This window comes from Mycteria americana, chromosome 4 (assembly GCF_035582795.1).
Source record: "Mycteria americana isolate JAX WOST 10 ecotype Jacksonville Zoo and Gardens chromosome 4, USCA_MyAme_1.0, whole genome shotgun sequence".
Lineage (NCBI taxonomy): Eukaryota > Metazoa > Chordata > Aves > Ciconiiformes > Ciconiidae > Mycteria > Mycteria americana.
Window position 1 is genome coordinate 42,423,308 of NC_134368.1, and position 18,134 is coordinate 42,441,441.

The 18,134-nt window shown below is 41.0% G+C and overlaps 1 protein-coding gene across 2 annotated transcripts in view; it reads right to left on the reverse strand.

Moving 5' to 3' along the window:
* Positions 1-5,580: 5,580 nt before the first annotated feature.
* The window catches only part of GALNT7 (polypeptide N-acetylgalactosaminyltransferase 7), a 74,548-nt gene continuing 61,994 nt past the window's right edge, over positions 5,581-18,134 (reverse strand). The window contains exons 8-12 of one of the 2 annotated variants that reach the window (XM_075500308.1): positions 16,635-16,757; positions 14,333-14,551; positions 12,044-12,142; positions 10,581-10,709; positions 5,581-7,840 (exon numbers count right to left, since the gene is read on the reverse strand). In XM_075500308.1, coding sequence (XP_075356423.1) covers positions 7,703-7,840; positions 10,581-10,709; positions 12,044-12,142; positions 14,333-14,551; positions 16,635-16,757 — 708 coding nt within the window. In that variant the 3' untranslated portion in view covers positions 5,581-7,702. The remainder of the gene's footprint in view (positions 7,841-10,580; positions 10,710-12,043; positions 12,143-14,332; positions 14,552-16,634; positions 16,758-18,134) is intronic. The other variant, XM_075500307.1, reaches the window with a different exon arrangement.

Consider the following 18,134-nt stretch of genomic DNA (forward strand, 5'->3'; position numbering starts at 1 on the left):
GGTAATGAGAGCAGACAATAAACTACATTACATTAGTCTGGAGGAGATGCCGGAGCTGTAACAGATAATTCTGTGAAGACGTAATAGATGTTTGCTAGAAAAGCAAATAGCATGTTAGGCATTATTAGGTAAAGAGTTAAGAACAAAACAAATATTTAGTATTTCCTTACCGTCTTCCTAAAGGAATATAAAGTTTCCTTTTTCTTAGATCAACTTAGAAGAAAGCCTATTTACAAAGTTAGTTTTTGCTTGGGAAAAATAAGACCATGGTCTGAAGAACTGTAAATATGCCTCTTTTGGGTTTTTGGTGCGTTTTCAAAAGGAAAACCTTGATCAGAACAGCTACAGACCTGGGAACTGACTGCAGTATATACAGGCTTTAGAACTCAAATAACACAAGAGAAATTGCAAACAGGTACGGAGAGAAGATCAGAAAAAATGGAATAGGAGTTTTATCTTTGATTACCTAACGATCTACTGAACTGTTTTCATAACGGTCTGTGGCAGGCATCTTGTATATAACATTGGTACATAATCTAGTACTTACTGCTCAGTGATGGATCATTTGCTGTGGTGGTGACTGTCACTGATCCTGCTTCACTTGCCTCACCATCCTTAGCATACAGTTATTTTTCTGTTTGTTTTCTCATTTTGGCTTGTATTTCTTTCCACATCTTGAAATATGTAAGTGTTTTGCCAGCAACCCCTGCATTTCCGAAATTGCTGGGCCTCTCGTATGAGCCGCATCACAGCCCCGTCTGCTTTTCCGTGATTCCTTTTGAATCCAGTGTCAAGAATCCTGTAACGGAGCCCAGATGTCGAGCTTGCTGCTGCGTTCTCCAATGCACGCAGCCCTTGAGGGACGCATAACTCTGCTAACTGCGGGATGTGCACGAGATTCAGACCTACGCAGTCAAAAAGTTGACTGCCTACACAAATTTCTCTTCATCAGTGCAAGTAAGTAATTGTCACGGGCCAGCACCAACTAGTCACTGAACCTGTACGTTGCTCTGACTATCCTGATACCCTGAGATCAACTACCCTCCCTAGCCTCAGTGTTGGAGAGGCTCTTGATGTTCCAGGACTGAGTATGGAGTCAACCACCAGAAAAATCTTTAGCCAGCAAATCTACCTATGCTCTACCACCATGCTCTACCTATAAGTTGTATGGCTATTCTCAATGTTTCATGGCCCACACATCTATTGGTAAAGTTTGTATCCACAAATCAGTTCTCCAGCAGAGCTGAGGGGATGATGTTTGTGTGGACAAGACCACATCCTTCTAAAAGGCCCTTTGAAAAATGTGCTGTGATGATATTTTTGTCCGTGCTGCCACCCTGAAGCCAGCTCCAGGCTGGCTGGACCCAGCACTGACCTAGCACTAACCACTCCTTCGGGAATTAAGACCTCTAACAAGCCTTCATAATCTCCTATATCGCACTGACTGGTCTCAGCAGAGGAGTGAACTGCAGAGCTAGTGTGCCTCTTCTGAAACCTTGAAACTTTTTGCATAATCAGGTGTTGATGGATGACCAAAGTCTGCCTAGGTTCAAACCGTGGCTGGCCAAATTCTGGACTATTAAATAGAAAATACCATCTCTAGCTCAGAAAGCGCTTGAGGTGTGTATTGCCAGAAGTAGGGACAGTGTTAGACACGTGTCCTTGCCCCGTCCTTTCACTCTGTCCTGTGCTCCTTGACCACGTTGATCCGACTGACCACTGAGGGAGACAGGCTACTGTGCTAGCTGGACCTTTGGTCTGATCTTGCGTGTACTTCTAAAGTTCTTACGTTAAGCTCAGTTCTTACCCTAAGTCAAAATATTTTTCAACTTTGTCCATCAGAGACAAAAGGTCCTGATATTTCAGGAGCACAGACTCCATTCCTCTCACAGTCATCACATAGAAGATAAAGGGATACCGTAACAGGCAACAACAAAAAAAGCAGGAGTGGTTCCTATCTCCAACTGGGAACAGCCCAGTTCAACATTACTTTGTCCCCAATAGCTTTAGTGTCAGTAGTAACCAGACCCCACTCTCCTATAGGGTTACAGAATTGTTTTGCTCAGCGACACCCCACACTATCTTACCTTCACTCCCAGATGGCAGGACAGACAGCTTTCCCTTCCATCGCCAGCTTGATTAGCTCCGTCTTTAGAGGTTCCTTGGCATCTACAGGACAGGTAGGACCTCAGGGCACTCCTCCATGCAATTGAAAGAGCAGTACAACCAGAAGCACTTCCAGAGCTGCTTGTGCTTTTTCTCCTGGTCGGCTCTTCCCAAATTTCCCTTCTTACGAACGCACAAGAATCCTCCAGAAGGCCTCTACTTTCATCCAGTTCTACGTTCATTCCTTGTTTCTGCTGCCTCAGAAACAGAAATATGAAAATTGCAATTGTAGCTGCCTGTTGGGCAACTGTGATGGCCTTGAGGACTCTGGCCAGAGGGTGTAGCCATCCTGCAGGCTCAGGCTAGCAAGGCATCCCCGGGCTCTCCTGAGCATACCATAGGATGACACGCTGCTTCCCCAGTGGGATGAGATCCATGGCTGTGTGGAAGCACAGCTTGCAGAGGGCACATTTCCACCCCACAGCCCTTGGAAATGCAGGCACCAGTCTTCATGGCTCTGGCTGTAGCTGTTGCCCATAAGCACCAATGCTGTACCTCTGTGGCTGGCCTAACCCAGAGAACATGCACCCACACGCAGAAGATCCAGAGGACTTTACACTCGAAAGATCCACCACTGTTTAATGTCAGGGCTTGTTCAAAGACACTGGCCTACGCCATTTTCCTGGGGAAATCCTTCCACAAATTTCAACAGAAAGGCTGTATTTTGATTCCTATTTCCACTCCAGTGCCTTCAAGTGATTCAGAAAGCCTACTCCAAGCAGGACTACTTCATCTTCATTTGAAGGCTGTGCTTTAACAACTGCCCGGGCATGCTGCCTTCTTGACTGACGCACACTGCCACCAGCAGCCCTTTCCAGGAAAGTAAAGTATCATCTCTCCATTCATTTTCCCTTCCCATTCAGGACCCCTGGGATGCTCAGCCGTGGGGCTGCTGTTGCCATCACGCGCATCTTGGGCATTAGGATTTGTTTTGTTTTGAATACGGGTTAGCGCTAGGCTGCTTCTCCCACCTTTCTGCTCCTTTCTTGTGCAGGAGACATCGCTCTTGCACAAGAGACATCGCCGAGTTGTTTGAACTGGCAGCCCAGCGGAGGCAGTTCTGCTTTCGCATTGAATGATCGCATTCACGAGACCCGCGGGACCCACCTCGCCCGTAGCCCTGCTTTACCTGCACTCCGCTTCAGAAGGGGCACGGTTCTTGTCCCTGAAGCAACTGCATTTCTTTTCAGTGAAGTATATTAGCGAGAAAAAGAAGGGATCTAACATGCAAACATACCTTTTCATCTTGGTGTTCGAACAGCTCTAACTCCTCCTTACAGGCTTCGATCCTTGTCACCTTCATGAACCTGTTAACTGAAGGAACGCGCATTTTTCATCAGTCAGTTAAGGTCCATCAGACCATAAGCTACGCCACTACCTTGCTGAAGAGTCTCCATCCACACTGTTGTTCAAAACAGACACAGAGCAGTGCAACGTGGTGAAAAACCTAAGGGTTGTGCAGACAGCTTATTTTTTCTTTTACCAGGACACGTTACATGGTAATGAAAAATACTTAATTTTTGTTTCTCGGTGTGAGAATGGACTATGTTTTTAAGATTTAAAAAACAAAGGTTACTAACCATTAACTGGGTTACCGAGATGTATAATCCACACAAACACCTCTTCCACTTTTGCTGTGCTCCGTACTAGTTAACGTGGCTGAGGGCGCGATGAGCGAGGCAGCAAGCACCGGCGCAGACGCTTGCGGCAGCAGCCTGCCAGGGAAGATGACCAGAAGGAGGGCCAAAGTGGCTTCAGTCTTCAGGGGTCACTCACAGTTTATGTACTTTTTTTTTTTTTTTTAAACCCAAAGGGAGGCAAACTCACCTACATTTTTGATAACCTATCACTTTTTCTACCTAGACTCAATCTACAGAGTCCTCCTATACAGTGCCAGCCAAGCTACACAACTTACTGTTGCAACACTACAGGAGTTCAGAGGAGGCTTGCAGGGTAAGTCAAGTCAACAACCAAAGGACTAAATGCTGGCAACCACTTCTGATGTTCCCAGAAAGTAAATATTACTCTGGAAGATAACCATTGACACTTCTCAAGGATTGCTCTCATAAATGTAGCAAGGTAAGATTTCAGAACGCAGCAAGACCTAGTATTCCCATGCCGTTTATAGCAAGGAAAAGAACAACCAGAAACAGAAACACTGCTTATTTGTTCTTCCTGAGCTGTTTCTTTTCACCTATTGCAATTGATGGATCTAAGCTCACCAGCAGGGAACAAACAATAAATGCTCTTACAAAAAAACAGTTTGTGTTCAATGGTGTAGATAATTTCTTCTACATGTTCTGAAATTCCTGTGCCTCTATGGATCTTGCATAATTTGACCTTCTTTAACCTAAAGGAAAAATGGTGCTTGATATACAGCAACATCTAGCAAGGCATCTTTTGTGTTTTTATAGGCTGCTGGTGTGTGTTTTATTTTCTTGTGAAAAGTCTCATAGATCAGAGATAAGCATAACATTTTTACATCCCCGGCATAGTGTAATAGATCTCAGGCTTCTTGGTCTAGTTTCAGAGCAGTAAGTTGATCTTGACTGTTGTCTTTAGGGACTGCAATTTGGAGGCAGATGGTATGGAAGAAGCAGGTAGTAGTGAAGGAGATTGACTGGCATTAGAGAAAGAGAATGAATTGATTCTAGGATGCCATCGATGGGGACAGCGTCTTTGCTACTGCTCAAAGGCTGCTGTTGGTTCTCCTGGTGCTAGGATCTCCAGTAATGAAGATGTCCCCTCCTTCCCACCAGTCCCTGCTTCTGTACATAGGAAGGTATTTCCTACATGAACCAGCCGCTGCTATACCCCCAGGGTTTTGCCAAAGGAGCCTTTAGAAATCTGAACACACAAAAGTGCACTGACAGACATAGCTGGGAAAGAAGAATCCCATCTGTAAAAAAGTGCTGTAGATTTCAGCACTTAGGTTTGCTCTTAGGCCAGAACTTGTGTCTTTGTCTCCCAATTTAATTACATACTCTTTTGCTAAGAAACCTTCTCAGGAAAAAAAAAAAAAAGTTTGATTGAAACATGTTTGTTGGTGGAAATATACACGGACTATGATACAATATACAGTCAAAACACTACCAACTAGTCCTGACCTTTGCTTCTACTTGAGAAATCATTCTCAAGTTCATTTTCTATGAGCGTATTAAATCTACCTAGTTAGATCAGGGCAGGTGATACAAAAATCCAAATGTGTCCACGTGGCAACTCTCAGTGGGAATTTCATTTTTCACTTCACTGGAAAAAACCCCCGAGTCCCCACAGAAACGACAAAAAGTACCTAGATAAAAAATAAAACAAAACACTTTCAATATTTGTAAGTTTGTAATATTGAAGTTGCCTAGATTTAGATTTAGAGATGTCTAGATTTAGAGATATGGGGTTTCTATAAAGATAATCATCCATTTTTACTCTGTAAAAGTATAGTAAACGCAAAAATTCAAATATTTTATTTACTTCACCTAAAAAACAAGCAACCCATAAGTAAGATATACATAGGTTTCCCAGATTTATCCCTAATAAATTTTTTAAAGATTTATACAATTTCTACAGAAACATACAGTGTATCAAAATCTGCATAAATCAAATTTATAAAATATGTAGAAATGCATAGTGATATTATCATCAACTTACAAAGCAAGAATATGGGAATTATTTTTTTCCAAGCCTGCTATAGTAGGAAAAAGTCATTACAGCAACAGCTTCTTATGATCTCATGTTTTGTAAGGTTTCAGTCTCACATACAGATTCATATTCACATACAGCATCAGCTTTCAATGAATTGCACAAAATACGCATTTAAAATGCACACCCGCACAATTTATGTGCCACCATTCTTTCTCTTATGCATAGTCGTATGATTAAATTAATCTATCCAACACACAAAAATGGAGTCAGTTTTCATACACACAAGGAACAAGTACCGGCACACACCCTTGCTTTCCTTTTTTTCCAGTTTCTCCCTCCTTTATTTTCTATTTTTCATAGCTCTGAAAGGATAGATGAGAAGTTTAAAGAAACTAGGAAAGATCCCAAACTAATAGATCAGTGCAGACAGTCCTATAAAGATCAAACTCTGTCACCAAATATGATACATAACCCTTGTTAACATCAATGGAAGCTGCATGCAATGCTATTCTAGATTTCAGGGAAGTATTTAGTCATATTTAATACTGTGACATTATAGGCATAACTCTTATGAAATCAGTACACTGATGTCAACATTTAACAGTCACAAAATCTGGACTAAGGAAGTGAGGATAAGTCATTTCTCCTCCACCTCTCTGTTCATTCAGCGTAAATAGTTATACTCCTGGGGGAGTTTGCATGAACTCCTTTCCAGAACATTTTTAGAAACTACTTCTTCACATTGCATTCTGTACACTATAGCACCAAGTGGTTGTATTTTGTGTTCGTAATCCCTCAGGAAACGTTTCCAATGACAAAAATAAGAAGAAAATTACTATGAATAAGTGCGGTTTCAGGATTTCCATTTCTCTTTTCAAATCTAAATCTGGCATCCAAACTAGTTGACAGATGTCCTTGTAAAGAATTACACAGATGTGTTAAGGAGCTGGATGTTTTTTCCTAATTAAAAGTTTTAGTCCACCTCTAAGTGATTTCCATTTAAAACGACAATATAAATGAAGCGTTGGATTCTTTCTAAGTTTTACATAATTGTGCAGCTTTATTTTATTTCTTTTTTTAAAAATTATTTTTATGTAAGGCATGGTTTAAACAAGCAAGTTAGTGCTTATAAATTCTTAACTGGAATCAGAAGGGTGCTTACTTCCATCAAAATGTACCACATTAGCGCTAAACTCGACACTAAGCTCTTCCTTGCACCGTATACAGCATCCAGTCGAAGTAGAGCAGCCAAACTGGCAATAGAAATTTGTCTTCAGTAACACGATAATTACATGGGGTGGTATGGTTGGTCCCTACCCCTGGTGACAGCTCAGAAAAATCCATTGTATAATTTCCAACAAATGCTTTTCTTGTGAAAGAGAGAAATGAAAGAGGCACTAAATATGTTGAAATTCACCTTCCAAAAAAGCAGCATGACTGTGAGAGAAGGCCACCCTGGCTAATAACCTGTGGCAGTGCTTAGTAAGATGTGAAATTAAATAAAAATATACAACAGGTTGATAACCACCAAGTTCTATGAAAATCTGGTTACTCCAACCTTTTCAAGTGTGTGTAAAAAAACTGCCTTCAGACCCCTGAGTGTAATCCCAAAGAAGACGACAACGCTTTTAACTATGTTCCTATGAAACATAGCTAACAGCACATTAATTTACCAACATCTTAAAACAAAAAGATGTAAACATCTACAGAGTTTAAGGTAAAGCAGTTTTGTAAACATTAACTGCGGATGATAATGTTATTGTAATAATCACAGTTCGTCTATGTCCTTCAACCAAGCCAGGAGGCTCGCAGCTGTACAAAGTTAATAATTGCAGCAGTGTTCAGGCTATTTTCAGTCCTGTACAAATTAATGTGTCAGTAGGTAGGTTTTGTCTGTCTACACACTAAGGATGTTGTTCATTTCCCATTTTTGCGTTGCTTTACTGGAGTCACACTCTGAAATGAAAACTTGATGGAGGACTTCGGAGCGATCCAAGCACTTCCCTGACGGAATGTGAGTAAATCTGTGCAGATTCTGGAAAACAAAATCATCAGGAACATGTGTTGGTTTTTGTGTTGAGTTTTTTTTTTGTTTGGTTTTTTTTTTTTTTTTTTTACATTTTCTTCACAGCTGTAATAGAGCTATTTACAAAAGCAGGCTTCAGGGGCCCAGAACAGATCAGTTCTATACTCATTTTACTATTTGTTAAACCTAGATTTTTCACTGCCTTCATATTACAAAATGGTTGATATGCGTAGGTCCACTTGAAACGCCTTGCATTTCTCTTAGGCAGCAAACTGCTAAGAAAATCAGCAAAACTGTGTCGAAAATGCTCCCACAGCCTTTTCATCCATCCTGTAACCGAAAGAGTAACTCTCGAGGACAGCTCACTCACTGAGAACCGACTTCACTGGGCAGATTCTCCTTTGGTTAGCCCTCACATAAAGCGACTGACCAACACCAATGTTAACCAAAACGGGGGGGAGGGGGGGGAAGCAGTAACTTTGCTCCCTGTTTAACTGGTAGAAGGAAGAGAAGAAAGTATGAGAGCAAGTCTGGCCTGGGAGCAAGAGGAGGCTGCCGAAGTAACTGCAGACCCATTGTGCCTAGCACGTTCAGGCTGAGACTCGCACGCTTGGCTCCTTCCACGCCCCCGGTGCTGCCGTGCCCGAGTCTCACGCGTCGGCAAAGCAGCCTGTGGCTTCTCTCCCGCTCGCGGACCCCGCGCGCCAGATGCAGCCCCGACTCGCTGACCAGTTGCATCAGGCGTGGAGAGCCACGGAGCGGAGGCAAAGCCGCGGCTCTGGGGCCGTTGGAGCCCCGCAGCCCAGCGCCCACGGGAAGACACGCTGCCCCCGGCACGGGGACCCTCTCCATCGTCCCGTCACTCCCATGTGCACGTGCGTGTCCAAACGTTGGTTCGGCTCGATATCTGCTCCTGCCGTGTGGTGGCCAGACATGGGGGTCCTCTACTTGGAGAGGTAAAGAGATGCCTGAACGAAGCAGTAAGCAGACCGCCGCCAGCCCTGCTCTACATGGTTGCTTATGGGCACCCAAGTCCTGCTACCGCTCAACGCTCAAGCAGCACAGATGTTACGCTCACCAAACTGGCACGCAAACGTTCATTCCAGAAACAACCAACCGACCAACCAGATAAAATCTCTTGGCAGCTTTCATTTACACGAGGCCACAACATTTTTCATTCCTTACACCCTCCTCGTTAGAAGAAACGGTCGTACCCTCCGTACTGCACAGCAAAGTGTGCCAAATTTCTAGTATCTGCTCGGTTACACACCCTTGGTGGTCCTTTTGCTCTCACCCCCCCTTTTTTTTTTTTCTTCTGGAAGCCAGTCAGTGTTTTGTTCTACAGCCCAGACCATGCCTACTGGGCTTCCTTATAACTTGTGGTAATAAGCAAACAATTACACAACTTGGTACCACTGTGGAGGAAATGGATCTTCTTGCATAAAAGAAATGCTTAGAGAAGAGCCAAGTAACATGCTGGGACACACTAGAATGGCTGGAGAGTTAACAAGTGCTATATATTATTCCAATATTAAAGCAGAAGTCAGCAAGCACTGGAACACTGCTTATTATTTTTAAATTTTAGGTTTAAAGAATTTTGTCTGTCTATATGGCACAAGAAAGCTGGGTGGAAATGACATTATGGTGCTTGGTATTTCCTAGCTCTATGCAAATAACAGAAAAAGTGGGGTGGCTTAAAGAGTAGCAAACAGGTTTCTCTGCACTCAACAGTGCCTACGTCTTTCAGACAAACACAATCCAGGTAGCCAACTAATGAATTAATAAATATGCAATATGCTAGACAGACTGAAGAAAAATCGACACAGAAGAGTTTCTTAGACACAGAACCAAGTTACATGTGGCTATATCCAAGGATAACATCACCCTTAGACCATTCAAGTCTCATTTTTTAAGAGACAAACAGAAATATAAACTTAGACATTTCTTAAAATAACTTTCAAAACTACAATTAATAGAAGACTTACAGATGTAGCGACTAAATAAACTGTAGCAGCCCTCGCATGTATATCAGCCAACATTCCAAGTCTTTATTAAAGATTCATAGATTTTGCAATACCATTATAATGGCACCACACCCAGAATTCGCAACAGAGCGTGTTATTAGAGAACGGCTAATGAACAGGGAAAAGAAATGCTGAAGAAGGCAAAGACAACACAAAAAGGCAAAGAGTAACACTATGTTTACCTATTCCTATGTAGGCTTAAAAAGATCTTCTGTCTTTGAACAGAGCCACACTTCAATTTAGACCTCCCAAAATTAGACCTAATATTGACCCTAGCTGCTAAATGCAGCTCAGCATTTAAGTAATCTTCCCACAGCATCCATTAGATAAAGAAACTTTCTTGATAGAAAGCATACAAGCAGAGAGGGTGATGGCACAAAAAGCTTTTATAAACTCTGTCACTGGTAGTGGACATCCTCTTTGCTTCTTCCGAGACAAGTGCTAACTCCTAACATACCTGCGGCAGCACGTGTAGCCTCATGAGATTTTCCTTAAAGATTTTGCTACAGAAGACAGCAACTAGAACCGCTAGCAAAAACATCTTTCCCTAGAGGAAGTTTTCCTGGCAAGCACGCATTTCCGAGAATGTGCAATTAACAATTTACTCCACTTGGTTCAGTTAACCTTGTCGTAGATCTTTATTTTCAGATATACATAATTTAAAAAAGGTGCATAAAAGCAGGGTGCAAATTGTAATTTCTTTCTGCTATATATCTGTTGCATACCTTGAAGTATTGCCAATCCTTGTATTCATTCTGATTACAGTGTGTAATCATAATTTTGGATCCATCTGTTCCTTTAGTTAAGCACTGATCGTACTGCATGAGTTGATTAGCTTCATTGATTCGGAAAAGCTAACAGAAAAAAAAAAAGCCACTTTTTTAACAGTTGACTCAAAATAGCGAGTATTTTAGAAACACTGAAAGTACCAACAAAATCGCATCATTCAAAATATTCTCTGGTGTTATTACACCTATCTTTCAGGAGGGCTCTTTATTTTACGTGATGTAATGCTCTTTTACTATCACGACACTCAATTTCATGGATAACTTTCCTGCAGGATTCAGAAGGCTAAGAAACTTACCTAGCATGACAAAAATGATAAAAATAAAGGGATCCCTCTTTGGGAGACTTCTGAAAGTGTTTGATTAAAAGCCTTTCTATGATTTGATGGCCAAACAACCCGCTATCTTTTCTAAAGGACTGGTAGCAAGTCCTTGGCCTGAACAGTAATTTCATGTGAAGACAGTAAAACTTTGGCATTTTACCCATGGAGGAAATCAACCAATGCATCCAGATACAAAAAGATTATCCTAGCTACTTCCTATGAAATAATTGTTACAGGGTTTTTTGGGGTAACATATACAGAAAAAGTAGTTTAGGGAACTTTTTCATTAAATATCAAAATAAAAGAGACATATCCATGGGCTACTAAGAGCTAACCCAAATATGATTTTTAAAAGCATCATCCTGCACGTGATTTCACAACTGCCGTGACAAAACTTGCCTGGTTCAAGTCTACATCAGCATAAATAAGGACTTTAAATGCTGAAAAGTTTGCTGTCCGAAAAAGGAGATGTAAATACACAACAGCATGTTTCTGTGGTAGTGTGGGTAGGTTTGTGAAGATATAGGTCAAACACGATAGCAGCTTGGATTGCAACCTTCTATTAGTAATTATGTTCTGCCAATTAATTTGTAAATAAAGCAGAGACAAATTTGTATTCAATTTCTTGTCTCCTGCGGTGGAAGATGAGTTACTGCACAAGTGTTTTATACTTCCATTAGAGCAAAACAACTTTGTGAAATAATTGAGTGAGGGGGTTGTTTCCTGAAGGATTAATTAAGTGAAGATAAATGATGAATCAGCAGCAATGTTAAGAGCTGCAGTTGTTCTAACACCGTGATATGGTTGCTTTAAAACACAGTTCTTGCTTCCTCATGTACCTGCTTCACTGAAGAAGAGATTATGAATTTGTCTTCAATTTTGTACTGTTTGCGTTTGAAATGACATTTTCAGATTCCTGTATTTTAGCAATGTCAGTATGCTTATGGAAAATCCCTAACTCCCATTTTGTAGCTGGCACCTAAGTGACTTTACGTACCGACTTAACAGAAAACTGGCCTGTTATCATCCACTGCAAGCAATTCTCCTTCAGACTTCTTACCTGATTTCCAAGCTTCTTACCTGATTTCCTCCCATTCTGTGGCACGGTCCAAGCTCAACAAAGCCACCGTTGGTGTGCCCCATGCTATCGATGCAGTAAGAGGTTTCAAAGCCTCTAATCTGGAAAAGAGGTTTTGCACTCTAAGTTAGTCTCAAGGAAAAAATAAGCGCGAAGGAGTTCAGAAAATTCCCACTTATCTTTCAAACCAGAAACAGATATCTGCCACAGAGATACGAGACAAACCTGCGTATGAAATTTAAATACCGATGTTAACCATTCTGGGAGACGGAAGCTTTGAGCTGCCCGTGCTAATTTGTGGGCTCTTATGTGAGTTAGAGGACACTGATAAAGCGAGAGTTGCAAAGCTCAGTTTCAAATTAATGACACCGAAATGTAGGACTTTCAAGTATTTTAATTTATTCGATCTCCTATCAAAGCAGGTTCAGTCTCCCAGGTCTTCATAAATAAAGCAGGAGCTCAGCTAAGTTGCTCTCATCGTGTGGCTGAGCGAAACGTGATGCAGAGAAGTAACGCGCAGCCGTTATTAAATGCAGCCACGTACAGCCCACCGACCCGGCTGCTCAGAAGTACCTTCTGCAGCAGCAATTACATGGAAAAAAAGAGATAAAATTGATGAGGGGCAGGCACAGGCGTAGGAATAAAGAACAAAAGTCCTGTCAGAAAGCATGCCTGAACTGCTGATTATCCCATTCCCTTCTCAGAAGGGCCAGCAAAGAGCTTTACAAAGACTTTATGACACAAATAACATTCTTTCCAGACCTATTTTCTTTGCCAGAGCCTCGTTCTTCTTGGTGACGGTAGAAGAAAGTCTGGAGCACTAAGCTTAGACCCGACTTCCAGAGAGCGTTAGGGAAGATGAACCCCACACTTTCATTCCCGACAGTTTGGAAATGCAATTAGTGCAGTGTTACAAATAGGTGGGGAAAAAAATTTCTCAGATGTAGGGTAACTGGCAGCCAGCGAAGAAGAGCTGAAGAAAACTTCAGAGAAGTCTCTGAACTTGCAACTTTCCTGTTACTTCACCAGAACCATTCACTTTTATCAGGGATGATTTCCCGCAAGGTGGCCATTATTATAGTATTCTCCTCAGATACTTTCGCCTCGGTGAATAGTAATATATAACATGCCTTCCTAAGCCTTTATGTGGATTCAAAATGAGGTCTAAGGCTAATGTAGCAACTGACGCTCTGTGCTAGCTTTTAGGTAAGAAATAAAGGTGGGATTGTTCAGCTGATCCCTCAGATACAAGACTATTTGTATTCCCTTCCACCATGCACATGCTCTATATCACTAATTCCTCAGAGAAGTTAGAGAAGACACACTCTCGGCCATAGGAAACAGCATACACCTGTACTTTCTAATGCTCTTAGAAAGAGCATTCTGAAGTTACAGAAATGGGTCCATCATATCTTGGGAAAGAAGGTTAAATTTGGTGGGACACAGCACTCCTCCCCTGCTAGCGAGATAATTTCCTGATTTCGCCTTCATGATCTACAAAAGTAAAATTGATAGGAGAGACAAGGCAAGGCTGGAACCAGCTGAAAAAGATTAAAAAAAAAAACCCCCAAAAAATCCCTCAACTCATTTGAAAGCAGGCAGGAGCTCCTTGAGGTGTGGGCTAAAAGCTGGAATGAAACAGCCAGGGTTCAGCAAAGTGTCCTCCACCTGCTCGGCGACAATGCTGGGTCAAACCACGGGGAAAATGCCGAATTTGTAACCACATCCTTAATTTAGCACAACCTTACTCTTATACAGTAATGCTGGAGATGACTTACAGAATCATATCAAACTGTTCCACGCAGATAAGGGATTTACTGAGGCTGTAACTGTATGAGCACATCACAGGCTAGCAAACGTCGGCAGAATGTACTCCACCTGCATTTCATGATCTATTCTCTAGGCCTTCACAGAAAAAGATTTTCACCTATTAATCTTTGCCAATACTCCTACACACACACACAGGATTCACGTTTTTTTCTTTTAAAGAAAAACTACATTCCAATTATGGAAAAAAGAGCTTTAGAGATAACTGAAGACAGGGCTAGAGATAAAATAATCCTTCAAGGAACTATGGAGCTAATTCAAAAAATCGCACCTCTTAGCGTATATATATTTTTTCCTAGGGTTGTATCTCTATAGCTCTCTGGCTAGTATCATATACCTTAGCATAGCAGTAATCAAAGAGCCTGTTCTCAGATTGATGTCAAGTAACAATCGCTTCCATTTGAATTCCCAATTTAAAAAAAAAAAAGCTCCTAAAATAAATATAGGTTACGTGCTGTACTTACCTCCCCCCAGTCCACATTTTTAGGTGGTAGTGGATAATACGAAGTTATATCATATGCTATTTCTTCCATAAACCACTTAAAACTCTTGCAGTTGTGATCTTCACGGAATTTTTTCAGCTCAGATATATCTCCGTAGGGTAGTGCTTTCGTCTCTGGCCGACTGGCATAAAAATAATCCTTGTATTCGTCCCACCACACTTCTACAACTCTGACGTAGTTCTGTGAAGAACAAGGACATTGCTGCTACCTCAAAGCACACACAACAGGTCAGACATAACTGCATGTTAATTCCAGAAATTTAAGGATTTTTCCCCTTAAAAAGTGACGGCATGAAATTATTATATAGCATTAGTAATTTATCACCTTCAGCAGATTATACAAGACACATGCGTATTATTTTCTAACGACAGTTTAGGACCGAAGCCAGCAAAATAAACTGGCTTGCTTAATGAGAGTACGAAGTCTTTCTTTAAGTTTAGAGAATGTTTATTTGAAAATACTCTTCAGTTATGGGTGCAATAAAGTGTTGCAATTATTTGCTGTGTACCAGAACTTCAATTCAGAGTTTGTATTCACTGTCTACAGTTTTAATAGAGAGAATGATATGCATTAGTCCACTAAGGGTGAAAAAATAAGTCTTAAACAGGTCAGCTATGACGCACCAAGGAGATTTTATCTTCGTAAGTAAAGTAGTTTATTGCTGCTTGGAGAAGGGGAAAAAATGGATAGCTCGACTGGTGAACAAGCCTCTCCCTCACATCTTTCTTCTCAGTCTCTTTGATGGCTCCTATCTCTACATTACCTGTACATGTTCTAGACGCACACCTCCCTCTGTACCATTCTTCTAGCATTAATGACCTGGTGTTAAAACAGTCTTAATAGGTCTGACTAAAGGCACAAATTATTGTGAGTTTTACTTTAATCTACATCCAGCACAAATTGAACAGAGCTATAAAAAAGCACATTTACTATGGGGATAGGAGGGTGCCCAAAGAGGGAGAAAGCTATTCCTGCATCCTGCCTTGTACAGAGAAGCAACTTAATATTTAAGAACACTCAGCAGTGTTGTGTTGTATTCAGTAAGCAGATGAGCAGACTCATGTAAGGTGTTTAGATATGCAGTAGGTATTTTTGATCAGCTTTTCAGAAAAGTGAAATGGTTTTTATAATTTCAGACAAGGCAAACAAACATCTTGCCTGCACTGAGCAATGGAGCTATCATTTGCTACCCTGTCTCCCATTGCTCTGTCTCTACTCCCAGCTACGCCCATTTACCCCTACCCTCCCTTGTACTGGTCCTTGTGCTTGTTTGATCAAAATGTTAATCAACCCACGTTACTAATAGAGGATTTTTTTTTTTTTTGGGTGCCAGGTTAGTTTTCTACCATTAAGCGAGGCTGGGCATTCCCTTTTCAATAGAACCAACTGCTAGCTTGGCTCAAGCCATACTCTGTAACCCTACCAGTAGTCATCATCACAGGTAACGTCTAGGAAGATGCTCTGGGATTGGAATTTACAAAGAACTGGGTCCTTGGGAACTGGATTTACCAATGCCAAAACACCGCACAAGAGGAAGCTTAAACCAGGCAATAGGAAACCGTAACAGGAGGGTTGTCTCTCTTCCTGCTGGTAGGTGGAAACTTACATGAAACAGGTTTTCTTGATTCAAGTTATCTCTTCAGATACAGACAGCTGTCTCACTCTTTTCTTGAGGTGATGTCTACTTTTAATATCATGGCTTGAGCAACACTACTGAACCTGCAAAGGTGCCTGAGGAGTTACCAACCTTTACGATGAAGTGCAGAGCATGCCGTTGGCCCAGGTGTCATTCACTTAATTAACAAATGCAGCCATAAAAGTCTGAGAGATGCTAGATTACAGCATTCGCTAACTCAGCCTAGGATCATACCCTATCAAGCCCTAGGATCATACCCTATCGATCCATTTCAAACCCATGATCATCATCTGCAGGAGCGTGCTGTAGTACTAGAGTTGCTTGTACTTCAGTTGGGCACAGCGCAGCAAAGGCTTGGGGTGCTGAGAGTAAGTAACAGGAAATGTGATTTGTACCTCAAAGATGGGGAGGCGTGGAGGAAGGAGATGGGTTCCAGGAATCTCTACTCTTAATAACAGTGGGATTGGCACAAAGATTTCCCTCCCGTGGGGATGACCGTCTTAGCTTTAGACACTAAATAGCTCTGGATGAAGTGCTCTCTAAATTGCTACTGATAATTTAAATAGATTTATCTAAAACTGTTATCTAAAATCAAAAACCACCTTCAAGGCTGCAGCAAAACAGTACCTTTAACGTAGGAGAAGACCCAACGTACACAGGGGGTGGATTTCCTTGCCAACCCTGCAGACGATAGATGTGTCCAACACGAGAACAGGGAACAAACAACAGTTTTCCCCCACACTGCCAGATCTACAAGTTAAAGCAAAGGTGGAGATAGTAATATATATGCACAGGAATTTAAGACAGACAAATAGATAATAAATTATGGAAGAAGTGTCAACTACTTTTCTTACTGTACCAACTGTGTGATATATTTAAATATTTTCGCTTCAGATGTAAGCATAAACATAATAGGTCTCTGAAATGAAAGGCTGTATCGAGTACATCTTCAACTCAGCCATGAAATTACTGAACTAAATTACTTTTTAAAAAAGCTTTTAAAAAAGTTTGCCATCTCATTCTGTTGCTATTTTAAAACAACCGTAATGAATGAGTGCACAAAATCTGGAACTAGGTAATTTTTATTATGGCAGAATCAATAATATTTTGATTTATTAAAGCAATTCACATACCATCACTAAGATGGGTTTTGGTTAGATGCCCATCACATTTAAGTTAAAGACTGAAATAAAGACTAGTAGGAGATAAGGATGTCTTTGGTAACCCATTGTTCCAAGTACAAACAGATTTTTCTTTTAACTATAGTAGCTGAAAAGAAAAAAATGTGTAAAACATATTACCATTCTGAAATTCCCTCCCTCCCACATGTCCTTGGATAATCCATTTATGGGGAAAAGAAAACATACCTAAATCTGAATTTAGTTGCTCATAGTTTTGACACGTTTGAAATGTAGCATCAAACCCAAATTCAAGCTAACTTTGGGGATGTTCCAAATTAGTCCGAATTCCAGATTAAAAATATGACTTAATAGTATTAGGAAAGATGTGCGGAATAGTTTACTTCCTTCATTGCATCATCATATTAATTTTCTTAAGTTGCATCAAAAAAACCCCTCAGATATACAAGGCCGTTATATTTGCTATCTAGGAAGCAAGCATGCAAGACTGATAAACGTCACTTAGTTCTTCTGAAGATTGGTTGTGATCTACATGAAACCAATTTGGAGGTCTCTACATAATCAGCACTTCAATTACAAAACTACTGTATGTAATTTCAATCATGATTTAGCTCTAAGCAAGATGGAGAATTAGAAGGATAAAGACCCTGTATGTGTAACATCCTCAATAACTACCTTTTGCATATGGATTTACAGCTGAGCAAGTGCACACAGAGCTTTCCTCAAAATCGTGAAGAGCAAGAGTAGCTAGGGGAGCTCTGAATGTACTTTTAGTAAAATTCAGCTACGATTTCACAGATCGCTGCTGAGGATATTAGATGTCTCCACTTTTGTTTGTTAATTGGGAGAGATTCCTGCTGCCTACCACTTGTGTCATTATGAATACTGCAGCATCTACAAGAAGCTAATGATTATCATCTTACGTTTCCTGCTAACTGAAGAGCATGCATATGCCTAGTAGTGAAAATAAAATCTTCTGCAGTGATTA